This window comes from Hemicordylus capensis, chromosome 11 (assembly GCF_027244095.1).
Source record: "Hemicordylus capensis ecotype Gifberg chromosome 11, rHemCap1.1.pri, whole genome shotgun sequence".
Taxonomy (NCBI): domain Eukaryota; kingdom Metazoa; phylum Chordata; class Lepidosauria; order Squamata; family Cordylidae; genus Hemicordylus; species Hemicordylus capensis.
The window spans coordinates 19,789,779-19,810,159 of NC_069667.1; the positions used below are offsets into that span (position 1 = coordinate 19,789,779).

At 47.9% G+C, this 20,381-nt stretch overlaps 1 protein-coding gene across 14 annotated transcripts in view; it reads right to left on the minus strand.

Annotated features, from left to right (window-relative positions):
* ATP11C (ATPase phospholipid transporting 11C) overlaps positions 1 to 20,381 on the minus strand; it is a 93,242-nt gene that overhangs the window by 46,151 nt on the left and 26,710 nt on the right. For all 14 annotated transcript variants that reach the window (XR_008311576.1, XR_008311577.1, XM_053273410.1 and 11 more), the window contains exons 2-12: positions 19,569 to 19,688; positions 14,703 to 14,792; positions 12,308 to 12,388; positions 12,015 to 12,122; positions 9,517 to 9,645; positions 6,747 to 6,850; positions 5,220 to 5,270; positions 4,885 to 4,949; positions 3,182 to 3,263; positions 2,334 to 2,484; positions 1,551 to 1,748 (exon numbers count right to left, since the gene is read on the minus strand). Coding sequence is in view for 12 of the 14 variants with exons in the window: in XM_053273410.1 (XP_053129385.1) it covers positions 1,551 to 1,748; positions 2,334 to 2,484; positions 3,182 to 3,263; positions 4,885 to 4,949; positions 5,220 to 5,270; positions 6,747 to 6,850; positions 9,517 to 9,645; positions 12,015 to 12,122; positions 12,308 to 12,388; positions 14,703 to 14,792; positions 19,569 to 19,688 (1,179 nt within the window). In the remaining 2 variants the exon portion in view is untranslated. The remainder of the gene's footprint in view (positions 1 to 1,550; positions 1,749 to 2,333; positions 2,485 to 3,181; positions 3,264 to 4,884; positions 4,950 to 5,219; positions 5,271 to 6,746; positions 6,851 to 9,516; positions 9,646 to 12,014; positions 12,123 to 12,307; positions 12,389 to 14,702; positions 14,793 to 19,568; positions 19,689 to 20,381) is intronic.

The window sequence follows — 20,381 nt, forward strand, 5'->3', positions numbered from 1 at the left end:
TCACTTGGGGGACTAAAATACTGCATGACTGGAAGGCATATGTTAATTTTAAGAAGGGGAAACCCCAACAAGACCAAAGCCAGGCCTCCCAAGTCTCCAAGTCAGAGGAGCCTGAAAAGATGAGTAAATGGAAATTTAACGGTCCTGTTTGCATTTCAGGTATCGGTGCCATAAAAGGAGATGGTTACGGTACCCACTTGAGCAAGCACTCTGTGGCTTAAGAATTCAAGCGTCAACACAGGATTCTGCAGCATCACGGGACATTAGCATAATGTGAGCTTACAGACTCCCCATCCCCTCCACGTTCCTCTTTTGCTTCTAGGCTGGAGTTGGCCTCGGGGTCATTCAGCTCTTGACCTTATATGGTGGAAAACGGTAAAGTAACAAAACATAACCTAACCGAAGCAAATCTAGTTTTGCAGGAGAGAGAGAGAACCAGCTATCTGTGCATGCTTGGTTTTGCCTGCTAAATCTATCAAGGGAGCCGTTGCAAAAGAGCTGTTTCAACTGAGAGAAGAGGCTGACGCACACAGCGCCGATTCAAAGCCTGGCATTTCCCTGCATGGCAACAAGCATGCAAATCCGACTTAGTATGGGCTAATTATAGCAATGTGCACTCAGGAGCCCACAAGGATCAATCTTTAGCACTAATACATATTTAAACAGTTCTAAAAGAAAAATCCTGTGTTGAAAGGAACATGAGAAGTTTCTGGTTTCGTGACAGGCAGGAGATCAGCTCCTCTGCTACCGTAGCCAAAACGGCCTTGTAGAGCTACCGATACAGCAGGCCGACAATCATCCGCTCTCCGTCGGCTTGGCCCTTCTCATCACACAGCCCAGCCAGTTGTCTTAATTCAACATGCGTGTCTAGCTTCGTGACACTCACGACAGAGGGCAGAAATAAACAGGGCCCAAGGGAGGCGAGGATGCAACTAATCAGGCTAATGAGCTGTCGCTAGGAGACTGGTCTTGTGCCTGGATCAATGGTCCGAGATTCGGGGCCACCCAGAGGGCAGGGTGTAGCTGTAGACCCGGGAGGCCTCTCGGAGGATTGAAGGCAGTGCATTCACCTGCAGAACTGGCCCACATGCAGAGCGTGGCATTGGGATATCCTGTTGCAGTAAAAGGTGAAGTGTGCCGTCGAGTCGGTGTCGACTCCTGAAGACCACAGAGCCCTGTGGTTGTCTTTGGTAGAATACAGGAGGGGTTTCCCATTGCCATCTCCTGCGCAGTACGAGATGATGCCTTTCAGCACCTTCCTATATTGCTGCTGCCCAATTTAGGTGTTTCCCAAAGTCTAGGAAACATACCAGCGGGGATTCGAACTGGCAATCTCTGGCTTGCTAGTCAAGTCATTTCCCCACTGTGCCATTAGGTGGCTTTGTATTAGAGATACATGGGCCTAATTCTGCTTTGCAGCAGGTCACTTGGTCTCCATTTCTTTGAAAAGCATGCCAGGTTAAGCATCTTAATTGTGCAACATGGCTGGATACAGTTACCCGCGACGGGCTTTGGACTCAAAAGGGAAGGGCAGGGGAGAAGTCTCTGACCTGACCGAGCTCTTCGTTGAGGTCGGAGGTGTTCACCAAGGCCCCTTCTTGGATCGACTCATCGTACATCTCTCTGTCCCACGAAATGAAGAAGGAGCCCAAAAATTTCTGCATCTCTACTGTCACGTACATGGAGACGGGAATGATGAAGTTGAACAAGACCATGAAGGACAGAAAGTCGGTGAACATTTTTAAGAGCTAGAAAGAAGAGAAGGAAGACTAGTTCATTTATAGTTCAGTTTCTAAACTGCCTGTTGAAAAACATTTCCCAGGGTGGTTTACAAACACTAGAATACAATAAGGCTTCACAAAATTTACACTAAAGTTAATTTTAAAAACCCAATAAGAACCATAAAAACATCAAAAATCAACAGCCAACAGAAAGAAAGAAAGAAAGAAAAAGAAAGAAAGAAAGAAAGAAAGAAAGAAAGAAAGAAAGAAAGAAAGAAAGAAAGAAAGAAAGAAAAAGAAAGAAAGAAAGACAGACCGCCACCCCTAAGGGGTAAAAGCCTGAACAAATATTTAAAAATGTATTCTGTTGCTTTTTAGAAGCAGCCACAGATATCAGAGAACAGACACCCACTGGGACAGTGTTCCAGAGCCTGGGGGCAAAAACGGAGAGGGCCCTGGTTGTGCCTCTATCCCCCAAAAAGCACAAGCATCAGAAACAGGAATAGCATGTACAACCAGAAGAGCAAAGTAACAGAAGCTCTTCTGGTTGCACATGTTATTCCTGCTTCTGACGCTTGTGCTTTTGGGGGGATAGAGGTAAACCCAATTTACCTTGAAGGTTTCTCTCTCCTTCTGGGTCTTCTGGTTGTACCAGGGCTCATCGTTGTACGGGATGTTTTGCCAGATGTACTTCAAGGTGGTACAAATCACAGCCTTGCTCACGAGAATGCATAAATAGACAATCAAGAAAGCATTGATCGATCTGGAAAATTTGAAACGTTCAGAAGCAACACATTACAGCCATTTCCGGCATGATGCAAACAGGCGCAAAACTGTTCACCGACAAGGCCGGGCAAAAGGGGTGCCCAGATGACCCCAAATCATAATGCACCCACTGGCACCCCTCCTTACAGAGAACGTACTACTAATTCAGAGAACAACAACTAAGAAGCAGCACCCTTTAGGCACCACACTCAACCATTCAAGGCACTTCAGAAACATTCACTTTGTCAGCTTTACAACAGCCTTGTAAGGTAGGCCCTGCATTGTCCTCATATTGCAGATAAGAGACAGAGGTGGAGAAAAGGTTGTGTGACTAGTGGCCACTTAGTAGCCAGATATTTGACCCAAAGACTTCCTGGATCACAATCTTGGTGGGCAACCTGCACCAGTTCACTCTCAGCCTGCTTCCCACTGCCATTATCAGCCCAATGGTTGCTTCGGTGGGCTGGTATCTTTGCCATCAGTTCCCACCCCGTCCAGCAAGTCCACCAATAGTTTCTTCTACCTCCATCCTTTTGGAAGCAGAAGCCCAGAACCTGGACCAGAGCATCAATTGCCAGCAACTGTCTATACACGCCTCCATATCCCTCCATAATACTGTACTTCTGTGTGGATTTTAATTATAATTCACTATCTATATATAGAAAAAGGGAAAACACCCATCCTGGTGCACTTACTTTTCAACAGCAGAGCGCTTCTGAGATTTCCCTTGGTAGTTCAAAGCCATTTTGGTTTCCATTCCAGTATAGACGGCAACTCCTAAGAATAAAAGCACAACCCGTAATGGGCATGCAAATCAGAGAGCAGCAGTTATTTTCAAGGGAGGAAATCAGCCCGGTCCGATTCACACTCCCCCGTATCCTCGCTCAGTCACTCATCTCTGGATGGCTTGCAGCCAGTGGTAGCAACTGCCCCCACTGAAAAGCATTTGTTTGACATAATGCCAGGGAAACAGATCAAGTACTGCATGCAGAGCTTTTCCTGCCACGGCTATTTCACAAATGCAAGTTGTCCTTAAGGAACTCACACGGGGATAGGAAGCTGCCTTCTTCTGAGTCAGACAACTGGACCATCTCACTCAGTACAGGGGAACCTTGCTGTTCACTGAACCGCTATTCACGGTTCTGCGTATCCACAGGGTATCAAATAGACATCCGTTTCCAGTATCCGCAGATACTAAAACCCACGTATCCACGATTCCTAGAGTGTCGGACGTGACCGGAGGAGGTCACTTTCAGCTGCCATTTTGTCTGGAGAAGCCCAGGAAGAGAAAGGAGGAGCCATTTTGTAGCTTATTTCTGGGGGGGGGATGGACTCCCCCCTTGATACTGTGGTGTTTTGGGGGGCATTCTTGGGCATATGGGGACCTGCGGAGCACACCAGAGTAAGTTCTGGGAAATTTTTTGGGGGGGGGTGCTTTTGGGCCATTGATTACATTTCTCCCTCCACCCTGGAACCTAACCCCCCTCCTTTCCCCACTGCCCTAATGCCTCGTTACTCGTGGTAGTAGGTGAGGAACAGGACCCCTGTGAGTAAAGAGGTTCTCCTGTATTCTCTACACCAGGAGTGGGCAAACTTGGTCCTCCAGCTGTTCTTGAACTACAGCTCCCACAATCCCCTGCACAATTTATTGTGGCTGGGGAAGATGGGAGTTGTAGTTCAACAACAGCTGGAGGACCAGGTTTGCCCATCCTTGGTCTACACAGACTGGTAGTGGCCCTAAAGGGTTTCCAGTCTCATCTGGAGGTGCTGCGTTTCGAACCTGGGACTTAGTACATGAAAAATGTAAGCTTCGACCTCTCTTAGATTCCTGATCTATAGCAGAACAGATATGGTTAGGTGTTTAAGAATGCTAGACTTCAATCAAGGAGGTCCTGGGTTCCAACCCCCAGTCAGCCACAAAACCAAGGGGCAATTGCAAGGGTAACAGAATCAGGCATGGAACCACTTTTCCCATGACTGTAGCCATAAGTGAACCTTTAAGTTGATATTATATGTATCTGCGGGCAAAAGAGCCTCTCCTACTATCAGGCCCTAATTTTTTTTTACAAAATCCTTAAATGTTATAGTGTCGGAAACGTGCAAAATACGTTGGTAATGGAACCGGACATTCTGATTCCGTTACTGACTTATTCTGCACACTTCAGACAATATCTATAATATTTTTTTGTAAAAATATGGCCTGATAGTAGATGTTCTCTTGCCAGTAAGTATATATAATATCAACTTAAAAATTTGCTCATGGCTACTGTCATTGAAACAGTGATTCTGTTACTCTTGGCATTGCCCCAAGGCAACCTCACAGGGTTGATGCCGTTCTGAGCTCCATGATGGGGGTGGGGCATGTAACAAACCGGTGCAATAGACTGTCCATGCTCACCATAGACCTTCTTGGTATTTTTTAACTTCGCTCCCTTCAGCAAGAGGTTCTCGGGTCCCAGGGCCCTAGAATGAAGTTGGACTATTAAGTCATTTTCAAAGAGAAGCAGTCGGAACAATCCGAGGTAATTAAGCCTGAGGATTAGGGAAAGCAGTCTTGAGACAAGAATATGATGCTAGTATCGCTAGACAATACAGAGGGTCCAAGTAAAATGGAAGGAAAAAGAGGTCAAAACGTCAGGCTGATTGATATCGACACACTGAGGGGCCAGCTAATTAATTGCAAACACAACACTCATTGATAGGATGTAGCAATAAATGAAGCAATCGACCAACCTGGCTATGGGCTCCTGATTGCCCTTGTAGATGTTGATTCTGCCAACAAACCTGCCACCAGAGAGACAAAAGAGGATGTTCATGAAGTGCTACTTGTATTTGCATGCAAGAAGAAAGGAACAAACGGGCTACAGAAGCCAACCTACCAAGCCAGTGAGCAGGGATTATCCAGCTCCCAGGGTCAACAGCTGCTCCCAAAAGCCATGCCCTGCCAGTTCCGTCCAGATCGGAGTAGGAGTATCCCCACGTTATCGCTATCGTGAAAGAATTTGCTTCGGTGCAGTCCATCCCACACCCGCAAGATCGAATGTCTGACAATTAAAGACTTTAAAGACTTTTTAAAGTCTTTAAAGATGCATTTGTTCACCCAAGCTTTTCAACTAGAATTGTGGGTTTTTTAAATTGTGTCTATGTTTTAACATTTGCCTTGTTTTATTTATTCATTTAATTTGTATACCACCTGACTGCAAAGGCTCTAGGCAGTTCACAAAAATAAACACAACAAAAACAAAACAAGACAGACTGTTAAAAACAATCTGAAAACATTAGAAGATTACTGAAAGCCTAGCTAAAAAAAAATTGTTACAGGGCGGCTACTAATAAAGTTGTATATCAATGGAATGCAAAGTGGGTTGCCATATTCTGGCTCTCCAAATCCCGAGCACCGTAATTTGCATATTATGCGAAATGGCTTGCAAATAATTTGCATATTATGCAAGTTAGCAGGTGCACTTTTCAGTTGACTTGTATTTGCTCTGGATATCTACCAACAATAGTTGGGGAAGATATCTTTGCCTGGCCATTTTCCTTGACATATTAACAGCAGCAATAGAACAACAAAGCACAACCTTTCAGTTAAGGCTGCAATTCTGTACATACTTGAGAGCAGAGCTGATTGAAACCAGCAGTGCTTACTTCTAAGTAGGCATGCATAGAATGTAAAGCCAAAGTCCTTAAACATTACAATACACAGCCAAGAAGGCAGGCAGTAATTTACATTAAAAGCAAGCTATCCTCTCAACTGCCTGATAAGAGATACCCTGCTGATAAAACACAAAGGCAACATTCCTCAGAGGATTACTGTACTTGTTAAACACTCCCAGTTAGCCTCCTGCTTTAATCCAAGTTCAGCAGTTGAGCAGAATCTCATGACTGCATGTTTTGATCCATAACATCACTTCTACAAGGGCCAGAGCTTAGCTTTTTTCTTTCTTTTTTTTTTCTTTAAAAGAAATCTGAAATCTGACAGAATCCGGCTGGGCTAACAGAATCCGGCTGACATGCTTAAAATCTGGGTAATACCCGGGAAATCCAGGGGAAAGGCACTGCTAAATGCAATGCAATATTTGTATATAATAAGTGTATTTCTCTCCAAACAATGGCCATTCAATCCATCTCCCTCCGCATTTATGAAATGCATTGGCTAACATTTCAATGGAATGCTTGCACACACACGAGCAAAACTTCAGTAAAGAAGCAACACTGGTCCGGAGCACAAGGAAAAAAAGCAGGAGTCTCAAGACTTACTTATAGAGGTCCGGCTGTGGCTGTTCACATTCGATGGTGGCAATAAGGCAGCTGATGGCTTCGCAGGTGCGGAGTTCGGCGGTATCCTGCACAGTGTAGTGAGTCTAGTGGGAGACAGCAATGCCAAGTGGTCAGCGGCCGTTGCCTGGCGCCCTGGGAATCCAGAGCGCAAGACGACCTTGCACAGGCGCACCAATTTCGACACTGAACCCAGATCGTAAAAATGCCTGCTTGTGGGGAACATTTGGGGAATGACAGGAGTCTTGATTTCACAGGTGGTGCACGGCCACGAGAAGCTGGGCCATTTCTGGCTGGCTTGGCAGAGACTTTAAAAAGCAGGTGGTGGGCTTCCATACTTCGTGACCATGCCCCCCTGTCTGGGTCCCTCCGGAGCCAGAAGCATAGCTGGTGAGTCGTGGGGGGAAAGGCTGTAGTGCCCAGGAGAGAGAGGTCTGGCCCATCACTGCCTGCCAGTATTATTAGGTCTCTGGACCAGGAGCGAGTAGGGGTGTGCACGGAACCAGGCGGGGGAAGTTCGAAGGCAGGGAGGGGATAACTTTAAGGGCAGGGGAGGGTGCCTTTACCGATGGAACGCCAGCAGGCGAAAAGCAGAGGGAGGGGTAAGTGCACCCTCCCCCACCCTTAAAGTTCTCCCCCCTCCCCGCCTTCGAACCTGTTCGGACACCCGCAAAAGGGCCTCCGAACAGGTTCGTGCACGTCCCTAGGAGTGAGACGATCAGCATGCCTCAGTGGTTATACTCTCTAAGGTTTCACGCTGCTGCTTTTAATTTTATTGGCTGTATTCCGTTTGAAGCGTCTCCAGCTGTTTGCGATAGAGCATTGACAATGAGGTTTTAACACTGAAACGCATTTGCTCGAGTTTGTAAGGTTGTTGTTTTATCTACGTATTAAAAGAGGTCTTAAATCGTGCCTGGAGTAGGGGAGTGAGTACACATATATCAGCGCCACTATATCATCTTGCACAGTTTCTATTATAATTGTTATTTACGGCTGTGGAAGGTGGGTGATCAAATTGCCCTGTTTCCGTTGACCACCCACCTTCCTTTACAAGGCAGGGCCTTCCCACAGGCTTTCTCCCTGTTCAGAGTCACTGAACAAAATATTCCCATGGGCCGATTCCCAAGACCTGTTGGGCAGGAAGTTTTCCCCAATTCATGAACAGCTGCAGATGTTTTCAGTGGGAGTTCTGGCTCCGGCAGAGAAGCAGCCTGGGCTCTCTATACGGTAATCAGGTACGAACGTTAAGTATTAGCGGAGGAAGGAGTTATTCTCAGTAACTCTGGACGTGGAGATTGGAATTTTCTCCTAATTAATTAGAGAGCTGACAACGGATCTAAATCCACCTTTTAAAAGGTTCTATTTCGAGAGGCTGCTGAGGAGCAGTAAATCACTTCTGTCGGCAAGAGACATTGCTGCAATCCATCTTCATAAACAACATTCGCCCGAATGCTTCCCAGGCTCATTATCTCTAAATTTTCCTCATTTCAAGCGGGATGAGGAACAGCTCTATTGCATCAATGGGGGGGTGGGGGCGGGGTGATAAATGGGGTTTTGATGTGCTGGGTTTTTGCAACTCAGAAGGGTAAGAGCTCAGAGGTCTCACACTGTTCAAAGAGCTTCCTCGGCTAAAAGAAAAAGCTCATTCAATATTTATACATCCTTTCCCTTCTGCATCCTGTTGCAGTGTGTCGTGAAAAATGAGGATACAAAACCCACCTGCAAGCAAGCCCAGCTGAAATCAACAGGACCAGCTTGGGGACGGGGCTGTGGCTCAAGTGTTAAAGCATCTACCCTGCATGTAGAAGGTCATAGGAACTCAGGAAGCTGCCATATACCGAGTCAGACCACTGGTCCATCTAGCTCAATATTGTCTACGCAGACTGGCAGCGGCTTCTCCAAGGTTGCAGGCAGGAGTCTCTCCCAGGCGTATCTTGGAGATGCTGCCAGGGAGGGAACTGGGAACCTTCTGCTCTTCTCAGAGCGGCTCCATCCCCTGAGGGGGGAAATCTTACAGTGCTCTCACATCACATCTCCCATCCATATGCAACCAGGGCGGACCGTGCTTAGCTTCCTATGAGAGATGGGGCCATAGCTCAGTGGCAGATCACCTGCTTTGCATGCAGAAGGTCCCCAGTTCAATCCCTGGCAGCATCTCCAGGTAGGGCTGGGAAAGATTCCTGTCTGAAACCTTGGAGGGCTGCTGCCAGTCAGTGTAGACCAGGGTTCCCCAACAAGTGTTTCTCCATAAGTTGCTGAACTACAACTCCCACCATCAATATCTGGGGTACCACCAGTAGGCAATACTGGGGTGGATGGACCAATGGTCAGACACAGCTTCCTACGTTCCTAAGTACACGTGTTGGAGGGAGCACCAATGTCCTACTGTTTTGCTACTATCTTTTCCAAATTTATTAGCATGTAAAGATCACATATAGAAAGGAACTGCTCACCAGGAGTGTATGGGGGGGAGGGAGAGGGAGAGGGAGAGGGAGAGGGAGAGGGAGAGGGAGAGGGAGAGGGAGAGGGAGAGGGAGAGGGAGAGGGAGAGGGAGAGGGAGAAAGAAAGAAAGAAAGAAAGAAAGAAAGAAAGAAAGAAAGAAAGAAAGAAAGAAAGAAAGGGTGTTTCATCACCCTTCAGGTAGAGCCCCAGACACAGATTTATCACCTCCGCAAGAACAAGCCGTCAGGCAACGCTTTGGAAAGATACAGGACTCCCGCTGAAGTATCTGCCGCTGACCCCTTCTGTTACCTTGCAATTCGATTCTCCATCCAGACTAGCCGTAGTGACGTGACAGTTCCCCTCTTTGTTACTTGATGCTAGGAAGACCAGGTCACAGGGAAAGGTGTCCTCTGCTGAGACTTCTACGATGTCACCGACCTTAACAACAAAACAAATTGGTTTCAATTTACAGCCAGCCTTCTGCACTCCAAGTAGGTGCCTTGCCATCAGTCGAGTGACCGGAACAGGTCCACAGTGCCAGCAAGGCCACCTTTAAAAGGGGCAGAAAGCTCAGTTAAACACCACCAGTCCTCAGTGCCCTTCTGAAGGCAGGCAGCGAAAGAGCCAGCTTATTGGATTGGGTGCCGCAGCGGAGGAGGCCCTGTCCTTCACGGACGTCCGCTATGCTTCAGATTGTTGGTGAACAGGAAGGACAATCTTCATAGGGAGCAAAGGGCATGGGCACACATATATGGGAGGACGCAGCTCAGGAGGCAGGATTTAAGGGCTATCCAAAAAAGGACCCTAAGAGGCGTGGGACCAGGATAAAACAAGCTGTTGGAATGAGCCAACAACATTTGGAGACCCATGTTTGAGAACAGTTGTAGGTAATCTGTGGCTCTCCAGATGTTGCTGAACTAAAGTTGTGCCGTTGAGTTGGTGTCGACTCCTGGTGACCACAGAACCATGTGATTTTCTTTGGTAGAATACAGGAGGGGTTTACCATTGCCTCCTCCTGCGCAGTATGAGATGATGCCTTTCAGCACCTTCCTATATCGCTGCTGCCCGATATAGGCGTTTCCCATAGTCTGGGAAACATACCATTGGGGATTCAAACCAGCAACCTCTGGCTTGCTAGTCTAGCATTTCCCCACTGTGCCACTTAGGGTGTTGTTCAGCAACAACAACAACTACAACTGCAATAAATTAAGGCTGGAGTTGCAGTTCAGCAACATCTGGAGAGCTACACATTGCCTACCACAGTTTGAGAAGGTTTTTTTTACCCACAAAATAGAAAATCAGAAGAACGAACATTAAATCACGCCACTGAAAGCCAATTACTGAACCACTTATTCTGAGCCAGCTGAAGCGGTTTACATTGAGCAGCTCCATTCCAATTCACTCTCGAGGGACTGTCAGTTGGGTTCAGGCTCAGTTCACTGAAAGGACTCTCCACCGGTTTTTGGATTGGGTTCAGTTGGACTCCCTGCTTTTGAAGATCTGGAAATCCCCACCTCCACCCCAGCGCAAACAAACTGGGCATTCCGCTTATTTTTCTCACTTGCAAAAACATTGAACTGGCAGAGGCCAGAAGCTTATCAAGGGCATAATCTGTGTTTATGCAGGGGATTCTTGAATACCGCAGAGGTAACCATCAAGGAAAAGTTCTGTGAGTGTTGAAACCATGACATCGGTTCCTTCTCAGCCGGCCTGCAAGGCTGGATTTTTAAACATTAAACACACCCCTTGCCCCCGCATGCTTCTCAGCAGGGATGTGCACGAACCGGCTTGGAGGTCCAGACTTCCAAACAGGTCTGGCGTTTGAGCTGGTTCAGCGGCAGAGCAGGGAGAGTGCTCCCCGCCCCCACCAACCACATTTCCCACACTGGCGCGGTGTCCAAAATTGCTGTGCGGGGTATCCTTCCGGTCAGCATCAGACTGGAAGCGGCTGGTGCACAGGTGTGACGTGCACACATGCACTGATGCTAGCGCCATGCACAGCGATTTTGGTCACAGCGCTGGAGGAGGGAACACGGTGTGGGGGGGAGAACACCCTCCCTGCTCCTTAAAGGTAAACCTCCCCGCTGCCACGAAATCGGCTCTCCGCCAGTCCGTGCACATCCCTACTTCTCAGAGGATGTGCAGGCTGCTCCGTGAAGTTTAAAAGCTTAAACAGCCAACCTCGCACCCCAGCTGAGAAGCGGGCACGCGTGGGTGTTTGAATTTTAAGCTTCCTGCCGCAGGCTGCACGCCACGTCTCAGCTGGTGTGCAGGCCGATCCAGGTATACCAATTAAGTTATGGGGTAGTCAAAGAGCTTTTCCTTACAGAAAAACTTGCAAGTGACCAAAATGACCCCAGTGATAGCTCAACTGGCACGCGGGGAGAAGTTGCCCGCGAATTGGCACAAACGAGGGAGATGAACCTGCGATATACAAGGGCCACCTGTACAGCTACAGGGACCCAAGAGCTCAGAATTTGCCCCTGCGAAGTGGGCAAAGGGGCACCGTTTTAAAGCGGCGGTTCTATTTATTTATTAGCAGGGGAGAGCAAGTGGCCCTCTCCATCCCCGGCACAACATCCCTCCAGTGGCTGTTGCTGGTGCCTATCCTGTGTTTCTTTTTAGAGCCCTTTAGGGACAGGGATCCATCTCACTGATTTATTTCTCTATGTAAACGGCTTTGGAAACTCTTGTTGAAAAGTGGTATATAAATATTTGTTGCAGGATCTGTTCCCGAATCAGCCAAGGGTTCCCATATTGCCTTCCAGGGGAGCTGGAGAGAGCAAATCCCACCTCGCTCTCATTACCTGGATTCCTTCGCAGGCTTTCTTCACCGCCTTTTTGCCTTCAATCACAAACACGGTGCTTTTGTTGACTTCATTGTCGGCCCTGTGCCGCAGCCAATCTTCGTAACCCTGAAGACACAGATGGGGATCAGAACCACCAGAGAAGGGGCAAGGAAAGAAGATCCAGGATTGAAAGGGCCGAGTGGGTGGAGGGAAAATTCTGCTTCTCTATAGAGATCAGAAGAACCGCAGAGATCCTCTTGGCGTAGGGTTTGTTTTCAGAGGGTATGAGGAACAGAAAAAGGGGGAGGTACCTGTTTAAAAGCTGTAACGGTGATGACAAAGAAGAGGGGAAGTCCACTGGTAACGGGGCTCGTTGGTGTGTCTACAATGACCTATAGAGGGGCGGAGGGAGGAAAGACAGGTTAGCTAAATTTTCAAAAGGGGAAGAATATAGATGAGTGAGAATTTATTGTTTGAGATCCTCAGGCATGAACAAGCTGCGCACGTAGAAACTTGGGAAGCTGCCTTATGCAGAGTCAGGTGTCCTTGGCATCTCCAGGTAGGGCTAGGAAAGATCCATACTGCTGCCAGTCAGTGTAGACAATACTGAGTTAGACAGACCAATGGTCTGACTCCGCAGCCAGCAGCTTCACCTGCTGAGCACTTACTAGCTCAGGATAAGGCTTTCTTCATCTGACAAAATAGCCTGCAAGCCACAAAACCTAGACCACAATTCATCTGTTAGCTCTTTTTGTGAATGACATACAGTTCCCTCCTTACCACCACCACAAACATCTTACTCACACAAACACTTAAGTTCATTATTATATCTCCAGGTGTTATTCAACCTAGTTTTTGGCCAGGATTTGCCACTCCCTGGCACAGCTGTGGCATTTTCAGGATGCTGTGGCCAAGGAGTCATTTATATATAAGTCTGTGTAGATAATACTGAACTAGAAGGATCTATGGTCTGACTCAGTATATGGCAGCTTCCTATGTTCCTACCTTTGTGCATGGAAAGGTTAGTCCTAATTCTGGGGTTTTGTTCTAGCCCCACTCGCTCACTGCAACATCCGCAACAGTTAGGAGATGGGCCTAATCGATGAAGCATCATCATCATTTTAATTAGCTAGAGCTTCTTCTCAGAGATCATTAAGGACTCGTTTCTGAAGCAAGGAGGACATGCAAATTGGCAAAGTGTTCCGAATTTTGTCTGCTTTGAAGATGGCTGTTAAGAGCACAGCAGCAGAGAATTCAACAATTCAACACACACTCCACTTAGCATAGACCGAGTCGCTTCCCTTCTGCTAAAACACAAGAGTGCTTTTAACTTGATCAAGCCCATACCGCGGCTATAAATTTGCACGGCGGATACATTACTAAGCAGAGGCTCAGAGCTCTGATCCAACAAAGACTGTTCCCAGGAGCCAAGGCCACAGAGTCCTCAAGAGACAGTGGAAATCCTGCCCGTCTACTGCTTGGCAGGGAAGAGGTTGCTAGATCCCACTCCCCCAATCTCCACCCCCCCCACCACCAAGAACAGCTGGATCAGCAGCATTTCAAGCAAGGCTCTTTCTAAAATGGTGAGAACTTTTAACAGGGATGTGCACAAAACCAGTTTGTCTGGTTCGGTTCGACTCCAAATTGGATTTGGACCGGACTGGGCATGTTTGCCAACCAAACTGGCACCCCCAAATCGGTTTGTTTCTAATTCGAAGCAGTTCGGGCCTGATTTGAGGGTGCCAGGTGCCATGCAATTTTGTGCTTCAGTGGCCTCAGGGGGTGGACATAGGAAACTGCCATATACTGAGTCAGACCATTGGTCTATCTAGCTCAGTATCGTCTTCACAGACTGGCAGCGGCTTCTCCAAGGTTGCAGGCAGGAATCTCTCTCAGTCCTATCTTGGAGATGCTGCCAGGGAGGGAACTTGGAACCTTCTGCTCTTGCCAGAGCGGCTCCATCCCCTGAGGGGAATATCTTGCAGTGCTCACACATCAAGTCTCCCATTCAGATGCAACCAGGGCAGACCCTGCTTAGCTATGGGGACAAGTCATGCTTGCTACCACCAGACCAGCTCTCCTCTCCTGCTGCTGCAGCCACAATCTTCAGGCACAACTCTGGCTCTTGGATCATGAAAGCCACGCAAACACACACACACACACACAGCCCTCCGTTGTACACGTGGTTTCTCCAATCAGCACAGAAGCCTCCGTCCAGACACGGATGGCCCCTAGTTGTATTAGGGGCAGGGCTGCACAATTCCGGCCTACAACTCCCATCATCCCCCAGCCACTGTGGCCTGTAGTCATGGATGATGGGAGCTGTAGTTCAACTTCTGCAGGAGGACAAGTTGTACAGCCCTGTATTAGAAAGACTGTTGAGCGTCTTGTTTTAAATTGCGGGGCGGTGGGGAGTGGGGGGGGGAGAGAGAGAGAGGGGGGGGTGCACCTCTGTTAGTTAAAGATAAGCCTAACTGGACTGCTAAGGGTTTTGACGTCAATGCATGCCACCGATCCTCAATACATGCTCTCCATTCAAACCAGTCATTGTGCTTCGAAAATGCATGTTCTTTCAATGTGTAGGATTGTGGATAACAGTCTAACATCATCCTAGTGAGGTGGTACTCAAATCATTCAAAGCTCAAGTTTCTTTTCTTGGGGGGGGGGCACACAAAAACCATCTTTCCTTTTCAAAAGCAATCTTACCTGTACAAGGAAGATGATAAGAAAGTAGAAGTTTGCAATTCTCCGGAACTGTTCAAAGAGATTCTTTGGGAGAAAGTTCCAAACCGTATACTGCGGGATGGGAGAGAAGAAGGCAGGTCGGAGTCATTAAAACCACCAACAATGACATTTTCTGAAGACTGTACAGCTCTTCCAGAGGTAACAGAGCTATCATCTGTTCGTATCCATCCCAGCCAAAGTAAACAATACGTTTCTAAAACGCGCTTGCACAAAAGAAATTGCACTTTAAGAAGTCTGAAAAGGCCAAGTAATTATAATGGACCACTGCACCCTTGGCTGGGATTTTAGATGAGACGGCACAGGTATTTCTTTTATCAAATCTCCATTCAGAAATATATATCACCATCTCCTTTTGTATTGCCTTTTTCACGGCACTATAAATGGGCCGTGCAGGTGTTATACCAACTTTTGCAAAATGTTTGGGGCAGGAGTTCTCAAACTTGGGTCTCCAGATGTTGGCCCACAACTCCCATTTTCCCTGCGGCCATTTTGGTGGGGGATGATGGGAGCTGTAGTCCAAATATCAGAGGGGAGAGCTGGTCTTGTGGCAGCAAGCATGACTTGACCCCTTTGCTAAGCAGGATCCACCCTGGTTTACATTTGAATGGGGGACCACATGTGTGAACACTGTAAGACATTTCCTCTTAGGGGATGGGGCTGCTCTGGGAAGAGCATCTGTATGCTTGCATGCAGAAGGTTCCAAGTTAATTTGTTTTTCGCAATCTTGAGCCATATGATACAGTACTAGAGTTGAGAACAAATGGAGAAAGGTGGGGTTGAATCCATAATAAGAATTCATAAAACCAGAACATCAGTCAGACAGACGTACAGCAGGCCCACAACCTGAAAACAAGACTAGCAGTTATGCTTCATCCTCAAGATGACCACATCTCAGGCAATACTGAAAACCCCTCTTCAAAACCAAGCTTCCAACTGACGCGCAAAAGGTATACCATGGAGGGCCTGTCCCAATCTCTAAAGAATCGGGGCCATCCTCAAGAAGGATCCGCTCCTTGTTGATGTCTGCCAACTTTTAGAAGGCCCAGGAATTTGGAGTGGTGCCTAAGACACAGATGTGAAAGCCTGGGGAAAAAAACATTTTCCCCTTTCTTTCCCTGGGGAAAAAAGGCTCCCCCTTATTTTCTGTTTAACAAAAGCCCCCTCCCCCACTTTTCTGCCCTTGCTAACTGGGCAAAGAGGCACCTTTTTAATGTGGTGATGCTCTTTATTTAGCAGGGGGAGAGCAACTGGCCCTATCCACCCCCAGCACAGCACCTCCAGTGACTGTTGCCGGTGTCTTTCTCATGTTTCTTTTTAGATTGTGAGCCCTTTGAAGACAGGGATCCATCTTATTTATTCATTATTTCTCTGTGTAAACTGCCCTGAGCCCTTTTTGGAAGGGCGGTATAGAAATCGAATGAACAAGCAAAATAAACAAAATAAATAAATAACCAAACGGGTCCACCCCACAAAGACACTTTCCTGACATCTCTAGTCTCAGGTGACCCAGAAAGCACAGGAAGGCATAAATGAGTGCAAATACCAGATCGTAAACAGTGTCCCCTCTAAGGCATGCACATGTGCACCTGCTCACAAGTTTCTGATACCCACTCAGTTCATTTTAGATCCCACCCACTCAGGCTGAAGAAGGAAGGCCCCATTCTGACTGCAGGGGCACACACACACTGCCTTGACACTAACGCTCAGAACAAAACTCATTCTGCACAGGGGTGAGAAAAATGAGAGGGACACGCTGGACGTATCCCTTTTACGGCTTCCAAGAGGTTAACAAGAGTCCCCCAGACTGAGCCCAGAAAACCAACAGGAAGCTCGGGCAGATTCAACACAGGACTGGCGCAACGTGTCCCAGCACGCAGACTCTGCTAAGAGCCAGACGGCCACATTTCGCACCAACTGCAGTTGCCCGATAAATTTCAAGGTCAGCTTTACCGACATGTTGGAGAATCTAATCTGCAGGCGATAACTGCTGCATTATGGGGAGCTGGCCTTTTCCCAGCACAATCTCAGGGCACTTGTGGACGGGACTGGTTGCCCATCATCTGCCCACCGAGGTGATCACATGGCTTCCTGGGATTCTCCTTGACTGTTTATAACAGCCACCTGTCCCCCACCCTGGGGCTTTCCGTTTTAGACTACTGCAGCCTTTTGTTCTACATCCATTGCTTGAAACAATGAGATCAGGGCCTCCCCGAACCATCTACTGCACGCTTGTTTCTTTGGTGTTTTGTTTTTTAAAACAAATATACAGTATGAAGTTTGGGTGCTGTAAGCCCGACTTTCCCAGATATTGGCAGATACACGAATACAATCCGTTTGCGAAAGACGTAACCGTAGGCAAGGATTTCATCCCAGGCCTCGGTATAATTCCCAACAGTTCCGTATCGTCTCCATATCAGGAAACAGAAAGGGCTGTCAATGTAAAATCACCACGACCAGCCCAGCCCCTCCGAAACAGATAATCTCACGCCATGCTAGAAATTAAAGTTAGCCAATGAGATAGGGACGCAATGCTTGTTCATTGCAAGGTTTCTAGCCTGCCTTTCTTCCACAATGGAGCTCAGCATTGCCCTGTGGCCTCCCATTCAGACACCAACCAGACCTAGACCTGCTTAGCTTCAGCAAGGTGGCTGGGTTTACACCTACACCGGAGCTTTCGAACCTGAGGTCCCCAGATGTAGTTGGAGGGCGAGTCGGAGCCTTGGTCCATGTTGTTCAACATTGCCTACCTACATCAGGCCTGCTCAACCGTACCCCCTTCCCGACCCCAGCAGCTGGTTTTGGACAACAACTCCCATCAGCCCCAGCCACAGTGGACAACAGCAAGGGATTATGGGAGTTGTGGGCCAACAGCTGCAAGAGGGCCGACGTTGAGCAGCCCTGGTCTACACCGATTGGTGGTGGCTCTCCAAAGTTTCAGGCAGGCATCTCTCCCAGCCGGGGCGATGCTGCTAGGGACACCACCTGGGTCTTTCTGCATGCAAACCTAGGTGGCCAGATTTGGCTTTTTAAAAAAAGCCAAATTCTGGCTTACGACCCATTTGGCCCACGAGTATACCCCTTAGGTTCCTGAAAAACATGCAGATCCTCTTCCACTGATCTAGGGCCCCATCCCCTAAGGAGGAATATCTTATGGCCGACAGCACTCACATGTAGTCACCCATCCAAATGCAAACCGGGACCAACCCTGCTTAGCAGAGGGGGCAAGCCATGCTCACTTCCGCAAGCCGAGCTCTCCAGCCAGGGAGCAGCAAGCGAGGAGCAAGATGGACCAAGGCTCTGTCTTGGTATCAAGGCAGCGCCCTAGGTTTGCCCATCATCAGGGAAAGTGGATCAGAGTGGATATTCTGTCTCCAGTTAGTTTCTTTAGGGGTGGGTTGCTCCCTTCTTCCTTGGCTTGGGTCTGTTTGTCGCCTGGATCTGGGGACTTCTTGTTGATGCTGAAAAGCAGTAGAATATTGCTGCATGCTGTAAGGGATTATACCTCACTAAGCACAAACACCACAAACTGGATATACACCCGAAGACCCAGCATAATGACATTGGGTCGCTTATAACGCTGACTCGTGTGAACTATTAGCAGGAAATTTAGCTGTGATCTCTGATACAGCCTTGTTATTAGCTAAGAGGAGATAAGAGACAGGACATCGGGTTATTTTCCGGGCGACATGGCCAGGTGAACCGATGCTTCCTTTACAGGCCAATTTAGAAGATATTCCTAAGTATCCAATTTTGAACAGCAGCTCAACTGACAGCAGGGCTCAAGTTCTCACATTTCCAGGCCTTCGTACAATGACGTTTTCAGCTGCAAGCTCCTTGGGGCAGAGACCCAGATTCTTGTTGCTACTCGAAGGAACCAATCTACCTCAGGAATGGGCAAACGTGGCCCTCCTGCTGTTGATGAACTACAACGTTTGCCGTTCACCCGCCCCGATCTACATGGTCGGGGACAGTTATACTTCCAACATGGCTAAATGCCACTACAAGATTTCTGTGCCACTCCTGCTTTATTGCTACCCAAGCACAACTTATGAAGATTTCAACGGAAGGCTGGTCCTATTGGCATCTTCAAAATTCATGTTGATGGCCTATGTGGAGTGTGTGCGCTGACCCCCTCCACGTGTTCAGCATGTACGTAAGCCAGGCCATGACAGGTCTCCTCTGATCTAGGAGCCAGCCCAAAGATTTTGGAGCCAGACAATGGACACTTGGCAAAGTTACTTTTGTCAAGTGATCTCCAAAACTGAGGAGGAGAGCTGGTCTTCCGGTTGCAAACATGATCTGCCCTCTTTGCTATGCAGGGTCTGCCCTGGTTTGCCTTTGAATGGGAGACTACATGGGTGAGCACTGTAAGAGATTCCCCCTCAGGGGACGGAGCTGCTCTGGGAAGAGTATTTCCATGGAGAAGGTTCCAAGTTCCCTTCCTGGCATCTCCAGATAGGACTGGGCGAGAATCCTGCCTCTTACCTTGGAGAAGCCACTGCCGGTCTGTGCAGACAACAGATGGCCCAATGGTCTGACTCAGTATATGGCAGCTTCAGTGCTTCTATGAACAGAACAGGGCAGCCTGTTCTGCCTGGGGCAAATGAAGATGTTATTAAATACACCTGCCACTGAATATCTAGTCGATTTAGCACAATTAAGTTTCAAGGTGCTGCAGATAAGAGTCAGCGGGCACAATCCTGCTCCCTTTCCCATCCATTAAAAATCCACGTCGACAGAAGGCAAGGACAGGGCCAATGTGTTCACACGAAGAACTTGCACGCCGCTCCGGCAATGACAGCCCTCAAACGAACCGAGCAGACGTACCTTGGAGGAGATGATTCTGTTGTCGCTGAATTGCTGTGGAACGTACGCCTCGGTCTCAGAAGCCGGGTGGTGGCCGACGATCACGGTCCGGGTCCCGACGCGCTTCTCTTCCCCGACAAACTGCAGGAGAGAGGGAGAAAAACCCAAAGCAACTAAGCTTTTTAAAGACCCGAAACTTGTTCGTTTGAAAACATGCTTCCACGTTCGCAGAACGCAGCCTGCTTGGGCCTCTGACCCAAAAGCTCCCCTGCAAACACGCATTCCTGGGTACGTCATGATTTGCTGCCTTCATCGGATTTTGCGCGCCGCTGTGCATGCGCAATTCTTCTGTACTTGAGCTGGTTCCAACCTTACAGCAAATCAGGGCTCCCTTGAAGCACTCAAGGTACAAGAAGCACCCACGAGGCTCCGGATATTTAACAAGACACACATTCAGAGTTCCATCCTCCAGGCTATCTCCCATTACAGCCTTCAGTGGAAACAATGCAGTTTTGTCAATTATATCCTGGGTACCATAAGAAACAATCGCCACTTTCCAGAAGCAAAGAACGTCTCTATTTAGCCCCGTCAGACCTCTGTTGATCTGCTTTTTAGAGTTCTAAACTCTGTGCTTTTTTAGTTTATTTAAAACACGTGTATTCCACCTTTACATCCCACAGGAATCCACCATGTCAACATAAAACAAACCATTAAAATAAAACAAAAAACACAGCAACAGTACATTTGTCACCCCACCTTCATTTCTCTCCCCTTCCTCTATTACCTTCCATGCAGCTAATTTAAGACTGTATGCTCCTTAGGGTCAAAGACCTA